This window comes from Somniosus microcephalus, unplaced genomic scaffold (genome assembly GCF_052327205.1).
Source record: "Somniosus microcephalus isolate GS21.2 unplaced genomic scaffold, FLI_Smic_1.0 unresolved_chr3, whole genome shotgun sequence".
NCBI lineage: Eukaryota > Metazoa > Chordata > Chondrichthyes > Squaliformes > Somniosidae > Somniosus > Somniosus microcephalus.
In genome coordinates, this window is record NW_028225181.1 from 6,842,056 (window position 1) to 6,853,881 (window position 11,826).

At 44.7% G+C, this 11,826-nt stretch overlaps 1 protein-coding gene across 1 annotated transcript; it reads left to right on the forward strand.

Annotated features, from left to right (window-relative positions):
• Positions 1-1,651: 1,651 nt before the first annotated feature.
• Positions 1,652-6,722, forward strand: LOC147091185 (putative G protein-coupled receptor 139). The gene is made up of 2 exons (XM_085976519.1): positions 1,652-1,838; positions 5,720-6,722. Exons 1-2 carry the CDS (start codon positions 1,700-1,702, stop codon positions 6,619-6,621), a joined length of 1,041 nt encoding a protein of 346 aa, XP_085832645.1. The 5' UTR covers positions 1,652-1,699; the 3' UTR covers positions 6,622-6,722.
• Positions 6,723-11,826: the final 5,104 nt, after the last annotated feature.

An 11,826-nucleotide genomic window follows, 5' to 3' on the forward strand; every position in this document is an offset into this window, starting at 1 on the left:
GTTTGGTTGGCACCCCACCATAAACATTCACTCCCTCCACCTTCGGCGTACCGTGGCTGCAGTGTGTACCATGTACAAGATGTACTGCAGCAACTTGCCAAGGCTTCTTCAACAACACCTCTGGAACACTCGACCTCTACCACCTGGAAGGACTAGGGCAGCAGGCTCATGGTAACACCATCACCTCCAAATTCCCCTCAACACCATCCTGAATTGGAAATATATCGCCGTTCCTTCATTGTCGATAGGTCAAAATCCTGGAACTCCCTTTCTAACAGCACTGTGGGAGTACTTTCACCACACTGACTGCAGCGGTTCAATAAGGCGGCTCACCACCACGGTCTCATGGACAATTAGGTATGGGCAATATATGCTGGCATTGCCAGCGATACCCAAATCCCAGGATCAAATAAAATAAATCTTAGTGACCCTGGAATTGAAATTCCAGGATTACGGCGGGAGCAGCGAAATCTACACTGTCCAGGGGATGAAATTTCTGGATAGAGGCAGGAGTAGTGTAATATAGTCAGCCCTATGGTTGAAATTGCTTGACTCAGGCAGGAGCAGTGAAAAATAGACTGTTCATGGAATTACATTTCTGGATTCAAATGTGAAATGTATAATCTGGGCGGCCTTGAGACTGAAATAACTGGAATGAGGCGGGAGCAGTGTAAAGTAGGCTGCCCTGGGAATTGAATTCCTTGATTGACGAGGTTCCTGTGTAATCTTGGCGGCCCAGAGAATTAAGCTCCTGGATTGAAGTGGGAGCAGTGAATTCTAGCTAGTCCACAGAACAAAATTCCTGAACTCAGATAGGAGCAGTATATGTAGGCCTCCTACATTATTGGACTGAGGCGGGGACAGTGTAATCTAGGCAGTGCAAGGGATTTAAAATGCTGGACTGAAGCAAAAGCAGAGTAATCTAGGCGGCCCAGGGAATAACATTCTTGGACTGAGGAGGACGCAATGTATTCTAGCCAGCCCTCGGAATGGAATTACTGAACTGAGGTGGGAGCTGTGTAATCTAGCCAGCCTGGGAATGACATTCCTGGACTGAGGAAGCAACAATGTAATCCCGGCGGTCCAGGGAATAAATGTCCTGGACTGAAGCCGGAACAGTGGAAACGCGTCAGCCCAGTGAACACCATTCCTGGACTCAGGCCAGTGTGTCATGTGTGATTACAATCTTTCCATCACTGTGTCCATCTCTAAGTTCCTGCCGTTTAGGAATATTTATTGATGGTGACTATTTTTGCCTTGTTAGTCTGGGTTTGAATACATCAGATAACAAGATTGGGGGAATCCAGCCTCCTCTCTTCTTTTATTCATATTGTTTCTGTCACTTTCTCCTCTTTTGTTCACTGGTTGTGTTTAATTCAGGAAGAGAAACTCCATTCTCTTTGATCAATCTCGGTATTTTATGCTCGGCTGAAATATTCCACATTCGGTCACTTTTAATTTAAAACTGTGTACAACATGCTAACCTAGGTTGTGTTGCAATAACGTGTTGATTTGACATTGGGTCACTGAGTGTGTTTGTTCAATGTCTGTAATTAATGCTATTTACAGTGAGGCCTAATTATATCGCTCAGGGATTTTGCTCTGCTATAAAGAAGGAGCTCCCTTCACTGTCTCACCTCACACAGTCAGCGCGCTGCCTCCAGCATAAAGACCACCAGCGACTCACAGACCGGAAGATATGGCTGTGCCACCTCCACCGCCCCCTCCGCCTCCCCCGCCCCTTCCTGATAATTGGCTTGAAAATGTGCGGATAGATAACTTATTTAATGAAATACAAAAGATTTACTACCCAATCCTCGCTACTGTTGGAGTTCCGAGTAAGTTCAATGACCAGTTATGAATTCCATAAACCATGTTACACTGTAATATTATTCTTGCTATTTACAGTGTGATTTTATTCATTAATGATTTTCTGTGCTTGCATTTCTCACATCATCTAAATCGTTTAAATGCAAGTCTTTCTTTTTATCAATGTTAATGCATGAGTTGTTGTATAAAAATACTCGGATTGCCTCGCTACAGTTGGTGCTCCTGTTAAGATTCTATATCTAATAATTAATTATGTTAGTTATGTTTAACAGATTTAATGTTCTTATAATTTCCTCCCCCACCCCGGCAGCCCTCGCTGCTGTTGGTGCCCCTGGTAAATCTCTGTATGCAGCTTTCAATTCTGTAAATAATGCTTAACTGTATTTCTCTCCTTCTTTCCATGTTCCTTGTCATTCCCCATGCTTTCCGCGCTGCTGTCCGCTATTGATTCTGTACGTGATACGGTGTTACCGAGTTTGCAATATTCTATGTTCATTTCAAGCAATGATATTGAACCCAGACTCTTTATTTAACGAATTTCCGTCTGCTATCCACACTGAACATTCCTAACAGATAAGAAAAATGTTTTCTTGGATTATGAAACTTTTCACGTAATGGCAAAGGTCTTCGACCTGAAACGTTAACTCTGTTTCTCTCTCTCCACAGGTGCTGCCTCACTTGCTGAGTATTTGCAACAGTTTCTGCTTTCATTTCAGATTTCCAGTATCCACAGTATTTTGCTTTTATTTTCGATTAATGATCGGAATGACTATTTAAACAGAGTCACAGGAAGAAAATCCTGGCAGGTCATATTCATATCTTTAAATGTGTGAAATATCCGCTAATCATTCAGTTCCAGTCACTGTCTCTTTTTCCACCAGCTCCAGTTCAGCATTCGTGGCACTGCTTCAGGTAGTTGGAACAGGATTACAAGGATAATTTACATTCTCATAAAATGTTCTTTAGCCAGATTTCAATACAGTAACGTGCAATCTTTGTTTTGAATTTACAATTAAGTCACATACCCGTCTGGCACAGTTCAGTGGATCTCTCAGTGAGACCCAGTGTGGTTCTCTATTGCCTCCTGATGTACTTCAGGATTAACAATCCCAGCTGAGGATAAGACAATCCTTTGATATTTTGTCCTCTAATATTCTCTGCACAAGGTTGGAAACCAACATGTGAAATGTACAAGGATAATTCTCTTCAATTTGTGTTCAGGTACTTTACAAAATCGTTCAGCAGCACTTTGCCTGTTGGATTATTCGTCTGAATTCGATGTTGTTAAATACATTTACTGAGGCATTTATTGCCAATGATAACTATGTATTGCAATTCAGAATCCATTTTTTTGCAATGTTATTTGGAAAATCTTCCTTTCAATGAGCTACAATTTGCGTATTTCAAGAAAAATGCGGTAAACTCAATCCTCAAAGCAAGTCTGACAGCCTAGTTGTCTTTATAACTGCAGTTCATTTGTATTTATCTTAACATGGTCGTATTACATCCGTACATTTTAAATAGAATTGACTGTAATTATTGCATGCCAAGTTTGCAGTTTCTGTGGCATTCATTTACTGTTCTATATATAAAGGATATTCAAACCAAGATCAGGAATCCAAGCGGGATTTCCGAAACCCGAACACAGGGCACAGAAGCGAACTGCACTGCTCAAATTGCTGACTGGTCCTGGGACACGGAGTTCTGTAAGAGTAAAATAACATAGGAACATAGGAAGAGGTGTAACGCATTTAGCCCCTCAAGCCTGTTTCGGCATTTAATGAGATCATGGCTGATCTGCGACCTAACTCCTTATACACGACTTTGCCCCATATCCCCAAATATCCTTGGTTAACACAAATCTATCAATCTCAGCCTTAAAATTGACAATTGATCTAGCATCAACTTCAGTTTTGTGGAAGAGAGTTCCAAACTTCTACCAACCTTTGTGTGTAGAAGTGTTTCCTAATTTCACTCCTGAAAGGTCTGGCTCTAATTTCTAGACGGTGCTCCCTAGTCCTAGAATCCCCAACCAGGGAAAAGAGTCTCTGCCTATCTACCAATCTGTTCATCTTAATAACTTGAAAACTTCGATCAGATCACCCCTTAACCTTCTAGATTCTAAGGAATTCAATCGTAATTTGTGTAATTTCTCCCCATAACTTAACCCTTGGAGTCCGGGTGTCATTCTGGTAAACCTACGCTGCACTTCCTCCAAGGCCAATATATCCTCCCTAAGGTGTGGTGCCCAGAAATGCTCACACTACTCCAGGTGTGATCTAACCAGGGCTTTGTATAGATGCAGCATAACCTCTACCCACTTGTGTTCTCGGGCTTTAGATATAAAGGCCAGCATTCAATTAATGTTTTTGATTATTTTCTGTACCTGTCGATGATATTTTAATGATCTATGTAGATGCTCCCCTGCCTCATTTGAGCGCCACTCGTTTTAGCTTCTCACCATTTAGAAAGTACCCTGTTCGATCCTGATCATGTACAAATTGGAAAACCTGACATTTGAATTCGTTAAAACCCATTTGCCACATTTTTGCCCATTCACTGAATCTATCGATATCCCTTTGTAATTTCATGCTTTCATCAATACTGCCTACATTGCTGCCTAACTTTGTGTCATCCGCAAATTTGGATATATGACGTTCTATGCCATCATCTACGTCGTTAATAAAAACTGTGAATAGTTGAGGCCCTATCTGGTCCTGGGAATGTGTCACACTTTAGAGTCATTATTTTATTTGTTACTATTTATTTATTGACAATTTTATTGAGTCCCAGTCTCTGATACAATATTAGTTTCCTTGGGATTTCCGGCATGCTTCTTCCTCTACAGTAAATACTGAAACAAAGTCTGTTTTCAACATGTCCGCCATTTCCTTATCATTGACAATATCACAACTTTCAGTTATGAAGGGTTCAAATTTACTCCTGACCACCCGATCTTCATAATATAATTGTAAAATTTATGTGTGTCGATTTTGATATCCCTTACAAGTTTCTTTTCATAATCCCTTTTGTAGCTCTTAGTAACTGTTTTGTGACCGTTTGCTGTTCTTTGTATCTTTCAAATTCGCCAGGATCTGTGCTACATTTTGCATTTATATAGGCTTTGCCATTTATTTCCATGCTGTCCCTTACCTCTTTAGTCGTCCAGGGCTGTTTATTACAAATAGAGCTCTTGCCCCTCAGGGGTATAGACTGTTTCTGTATTAGCTGAAATTATTTTTTGGACATCCCCACCGATTGTCTGTTGTTTTACCCATTAACAGTTTTGCCAGTTTACTGTGGACAGTCTCTGCCTCATCCCGTTGAAGTCAGCCTTACCTAAACCTAGAATCCTAGCAGCGGTTTTGCGTATCTCTTCATTGAACTCGATCATGTTCTGATCACTATTAGAAAAATGTTTCATTAGGCTGTTAAGTAAATCTGGCTCATTACTCATTAATAAATCTAACATGGAATGCCCCTTGTTGGTTAAGAACCTATTGCTACAGAACACTATCCTGGACACACTCAATAAATTCACTACATTTCTGAAATGTGCTAATCTGCTTTTCCCAATCTATTCCTGACATACTCTAGCCCTTTGCATCCCTGGTACCTCACCTGATGCTTTATATATGCTGAGCTAAAGGTAGATCTATCATTTCATCTCTCAGTGAGAAAACAGCTGTTACTTTTATGTATGTATTTATTTCATTTCATTTATTGATTAATTATTCAGACAATAAAGATTTACAGATTCAAAGGTAATATAATTAGATTATATCAATGATCGTCAGTAATTAGATTCAGATTTCACCCCGAATTCCATTAAAATGCTGCTTTTGCTGCCAGCCTGATGTAAATCTTCACTGTTTATTACCTTCCGCAGTTAACTTAGTGACCATTGTGATCCTGTCTCGGGGAAAGTGCGGTCTCTCCACATGTGTCACTCACTACCTGGTGGCCATGGCAGCGGTGGATCTACTGGTCATTATCATCGACCTGATATTGAGGCAGATTCCAATTACTTTTAAGAAACGATTTGCTCCTGTGTATTCTATCCCCGTGTGTAATATCCACGCCGTCCTGCTTTATGCAGTCACAGACTGTTCTGTCTGGTTCACTGTCACTTTCACCTTTGATCGTTTTGTGGCAATTTGTTGCCAGAAGCTGAAAACTAAATATTGCACTAAGAAAACGGCTGCTGTGGTTCTAGGAACAGTGACTGTGCTGAGCTGTTTAAAGAACGTTTTCTGGTATTTTATGTTGACAGATGAATATGTGCTAGAGAACACCCCCTGGTTCTGTGATGTAACACTCGAGGTTCAGTTTTCACCGGCCTGGGGGGCAATCGAGTTCCTTCATCATATTCTCACCCCGGGGGTCCCATTTGTTCTGATTCTGCTGCTCAATGCTGTCACCGTCAGACACATTTTAGTGTCCAGCAGAGCCCGCAGGAGACTCCGGGGTCCCAGCAGTGGGGAGCGTCCCAGAGACCCAGAGATGGAGAGCCGAAGGAAATCCATCATTTTACTGTTTGCTATTTCGTGCAATTTCATCCTGTTATGGTCTGTGATTATGGTCTATTCTATATATAACCGGGTGTGGCGATTGGTTGATTATATTGTGTCTCTACCTATATATTTTCCAGGTTTGGGACAAATGCTCCAGCTACTGAGTTGCTGCACAAACACTTGCATTTATGCCGTGACACAGACTAGGTTCAGACAGCAGTTGAAAAATGTGTTGGAATATCCCTTTACTTTAATTGTAAAACTCATTAAAGAATGAGATGAACTGAAGAAGTTCCTGCATCAGAACGTAACCCCATCTCATATTCTGTCCAACCCAGTCTAACCGCAGGGCCAGTGATATATGTTAGTATTAGCACACTCACTGACACACTGTCTACATCATAGCCCAGCGGCTGAGACATCCTATGAAATGTAAAACACTGCCACTGACCTCAGAAATATTAGCACACTGAAAGTGGTAACTGGTTTATATTAACACACTCACTGGAACACTCTGATCATACTGTTATACTGCCAAACGCTGATAGTAATCAACAAAATACTCCCCCAGATCCGCTGCTCATATTTACAATGAAACCCCCGGTAAATATTAACCCAGTCCATGTTCAAATATTAACTGAATCACAGAACACCGCACAAATATGAAAATACCGGCAGAGACATTCTTTGTGCAATGACATTCTCCAACACAACCACAACAAATATAAACACAAGCATAGAGACACATTTTTCATTGTATTACACTGTCATCGGTGTCCTGTGGAAAAATCTCACCCACTCTCTCGCCTGGCATGCCCCACATCACTCTTTCTCTCACACTCTATGTCTGCAATTGTAACATTTACTGCTGCATCAAAATTCCACAATGTGCTGCTGCCCTCCCCATTGTAGCATTTACTGCCGCCTCCCAATTCCACAATGTCCTGCTGCCCTCCCCAATTGTACCATTTACTGCCGCCTCCCAATTCCACAAAGTACTGCTGCCCTCCCCAATTGTACCATTTACTGCCGCCTCCCAATTCCACAATGTACTGCTGCCCTCCCCAATTGTACCATTTACTGCCACCTCCCAATTCCACAATGTACTGCTGCCCTCCCCATTGTAGCATTTACTGCCGCCTCCCAATTCCACAATGTACTGCTGCCCTCCCCATTGAACCATTTACTGCCACCTCCCAATTCCACAAAGTACTGCTGCCCTCCCCAATTGTACCATTTACTGCCACCTCCCAATTCCACAATGTACTGCTGCCCTCCCCAATTGTACCATTTACTGCCACCTCCCAATTCCACAAAGTACTGCTGCCCTCCCCAATTGTACCATTAACTGCCACCTCCCAATTCCACCATGTACTGCTGCCCTCCCCAATTGTACCATTTACTGCCACCTCCCAATTCCACAATGTACTGCTGCCCTCCCCAATTGTACCATTTACTGCTGCCTCCCAATTCCACAATGTACTGCTGCCCTCCCCAATTGTACCATTTACTGCCACCTCCCAATTCCAGAATGTACTGCTGCCCTCCCCAATTGTACCATTTACTGCCACCTCCCAATTCCACAATGTACTGCTGCCCTCCCCAATTGTACCATTTACTGCCACCTCCCAATTCCACAATGTACTGCTGCCCTCCCCAATTGTACCATTTACTGCCGCCTCACAATTCCACAATGTACTGCTGCCCTCCCCAATTGTACCATTTACTGCTGCCTCCCAATTCCACAATGTACTGCTGCCCTCCCCAATTGTACCATTTACTGCTGTCTCCCAGTTCCACAATGTACTGCTGCCCTCCCCAATTGTACCATTTACTGCCACCTCCCAATTCCACAATGTACTGCTGCCCTCCACAATTGTACCATTTACTGCCGCCTCCCAATTCCACAATGTACTGCTGCCCTCCCCAATTGTACCATTTACTGCCACCTCCCAATTCCACAATGTACTGCTGCCCTCCCCAATTGTACCATTTACTGCCGCCTCCCAATTCCACAATGTCCTGCTGCCCTCCCCAATTGTACCATTTACTGCCGCCTCCCAATTCCACAATGTCCTGCTGCCCTCCCCAATTGTACCATTTACTGCCACCTCCCAATTCCACAATGTACTGCTGCCCTCCCCAATTGTACCATTTACTGCTGCCTCCCAATTCCACAATGTACTGCTGCCCTCCCCAATTGTACCATTTACTGCTGCCTTCCAATTCCAGAATGTACTGCTGCCCTCCCCAATTATACCATTTACTGCTGCCTCCCAATTCCACAATATACTGCTGCCCTCCCCAATTATACCATTTACTGCCACCTCCCAATTCCACAATGTACTGCTGCCCTCCCCAATTGCACCATTTACTGCCACCTCCCAATTCCACAATGTACTGCTGCCCTCCCCAATTGTACCATTTACTGCTGCCTCCCAATTCCACAATGTAGTGCTGCCCTCCCCAATTGTACCATTTACTGCCACCTCCCAATTCCACAATGTACTGCTGCCCTCCCCAATTGTACCGTTTACTGCTGCCTCCGAATTCCACAATGTCCTGCTGCCCTCCCCAATTGTACCATTTACTGCCGCCTGCCAATTCCACAATGTACTGCTGCCCTCCCCAATTGCACCATTTACTGCCACCTCCCAATTCCACAATGTACTGCTGCCCTCCCCAATTGTACCATTTACTGCCGCCTCCCAATTCCACAATGTACTGCTGCCCTCCCCAATTGTACCATTTACTGCCACCTCCCAATTCCACAATGTACTGCTGCCCTCCCCAATTGTACCATTTACTGCTGCCTCCCAATTCCACAATGTACTGCTGCCCTCCCCAATTGTACCATTTACTGCCGCCTCCCAATTCCACAATGTACTGCTGCCCTCCCCAATTGTACCATTTACTGCCACCTCCCAATTCCACAATGTACTGCTGCCCTCCCCAATTGTACCATTTACTGCTGCCTCCCAATTCCACAATGTACTGCTGCCCTCCCCAATTGTACCATTTACTGCCACCTCCCAATTCCACAATGTACTGCTGCCCTCCCCAATTGTACCATTTACTGCCACCTCCCAATTCCACAATGTACTGCTGCCCTCCCCAATTGTACCATTTACTGCTGCCTCCCAATTCCACAATGTACTGCTGCCCTCCCCAATTGTACCATTTACTGCCGCCTCCCAATTCCACAATGTACTGCTGCCCTCCCCAATTGTACCATTTACTGCCACCTCCCAATTCCACAATGTACTGCTGCCCTCCCCAATTGTACCATTTACTGCCGCCTCCCAATTCCACAATGTACTGCTGCCCTCCCCAATTGTACCATTTACTGCCACCTCCCAATTCCACAATGTACTGCTGCCCTCCCCAATTGTACCATTTACTGCTGCCTCCCAATTCCACAATGTACTGCTGCCCTCCCCAATTGTACCATTTACTGCCACCTCCCAATTCCACAATGTACTGCTGCCCTCCCCAATTGTACCATTTACTGCCACCTCCCAATTCCACAATGTACTGCTGCCCTCCCCAATTGTAACATTTACTGCCACCTCCCAATTCCACAATGTACTGCTGCCCTCACCAATTGTACCATTTACTGCTGCCTCCCAATTCCACAATGTACTGCTGCCCTCCCCAATTGTACCATTTACTGCTGCCTCCCAATTCCACAATGTACTGCTGCCCTCCTCAATTGTACCATTTACTGCCAACTCCCAATTCCACAATGTACTGCTGCCCTCCCCAATTGTACCATTTACTGCCGCCTCCCAATTCCACAATGTACTGCTGCCCTCCCCAATTGTACCATTTACTGCCGCCTCCCAATTCCACAATGTACTGCAGCCCTCCCCAATTGTACCATTTACTGCCACCTCCCAATTCCACAATGTACTGCTGCCCTCCCCAATTGTACCATTTACTGCTGCCTCCCATTTCCACAATGTACTGCTGCCCTCCCCAATTGCACCATTTACTGCCACCTCCCAATTCCACAATGTACTGCTGCCCTCCCCAATTGTACCATTTACTGCCACCTCCCAATTCCACAATGTACTGCTGCCCTCCCCAATTGCACCATTTACTGCTGCCTCCCAATTCCACAATGTACTGCTGCCCTCCCCAATTGCACCATTTACTGCTGCCTCCCAATTCCACAATGTACTGCTGCCCTCCCCAATTGTACCATTTACTGCTGCCTCACAATTCCACAATTTATTGCTGCCCTCCCCAATTGTACCATTTACTGCTGCCTCCCATTTCCACAATTTATTGCTGCCCTCCCCAATTGTACCATTTACTGCTGCCTCCCAATTCCACAATGTTCTGCTGCCCTCCCCAATTGTACCATTTACTGCCACCTCCCAATTCCACTATGTACTGCTGTCCTCCCCAATTGTACCATTTACTGCTGCCTCCCAAATTCACAATGTACTGCTGCCCTCCTCAATTGTACCATTGACTGCTGCATCCCAATTCCACAATGTAGTGCCGCCCTCCCCAATTGTATCATTTACTGCCGCCTCCCAATTCCACAATGTACTGCTGTCCTCCCCAATTGTACCATTTACTGCCACCTCCCAATTCCACAAAGTACTGCTGCCCTCCCCAATTGTACCATTTACTGCTGCCCCCCAATTCCACAAAGTACTGCTGCCCTCCCCAATTGTACCATTTACTGCTGCCTCCCAATTCCACAATGTACTGCTGTCCTCCCCAATTGTACCATTTACTGCTGCCCCCCAATTCCACAAAGTACTGCTGCCCTCCCCAATTGTACCATTTACTGCTGCCTCCCAATTCCACAAAGTACTGCTGTCCTCCCCAATTGTACCATTTACTGCTGCCTCCCAATTCCACAAAGTACTGCTGTCCTCCCCAATTGTACCATTTACTGCTGCCTCCCAATTCCACAATGTACTGCTGCCCTCCCCAATAGTACCATTTACTGCTGCCCCCCAATTCCACAAAGTACTGCTGCCCTCCCCAATTGTACCATTTACTGCTGCCTCCCAATTCCACAATGTACTGCTGTCCTCCCCAATTGTACCATTTACTGCCACCTCCCAATTCCACAATGTACTGCTGTCCTCCCCAATTGTACCATTTACTGCCGCCTCCCAATTCCACAAAGTACTGCTGCCCTCCCCAATTGTACCATTTACTGCCGCCTCCCAATTCCACAATGTACTGCTGCCCTCCCCAATTGTACCATTTACTGCCACCTCCCAATTCCACAATGTACTGCTGCCCTCCCCAATTGTACCATTTACTGCCACCTCCCAATTCCACAATGTACTGCTGCCCTCCCCAATTGTACCATTTACTGCTGCCTCCCAATTCCACAAAGTACTGCTGCCCTCCCCAATTGTACCATTTACTGCTGCCTCCCAATTCCGCAATGTACTGCTGCCCTCCCCAATTGTACCAATTACTGCTGCCTCCCAATTCCGCAATGTACTGC

What these genes read in the sequence shown, in the direction of transcription:
- LOC147091185 (XM_085976519.1), top strand. Translation starts at nt 1,700, where the DNA reads ATGGCTGTGCCACCTCCACCGCCCCCTCCGCCTCCCCCGCCCCTTCCT. An exon ending in CGCTACTGTTGGAGTTCCGA is followed by an intron (nt 1,839 to 5,719) that starts GTAAGTTCAATG and finishes TACCTTCCGCAG; the next exon opens with TTAACTTAGTGACCATTGTG.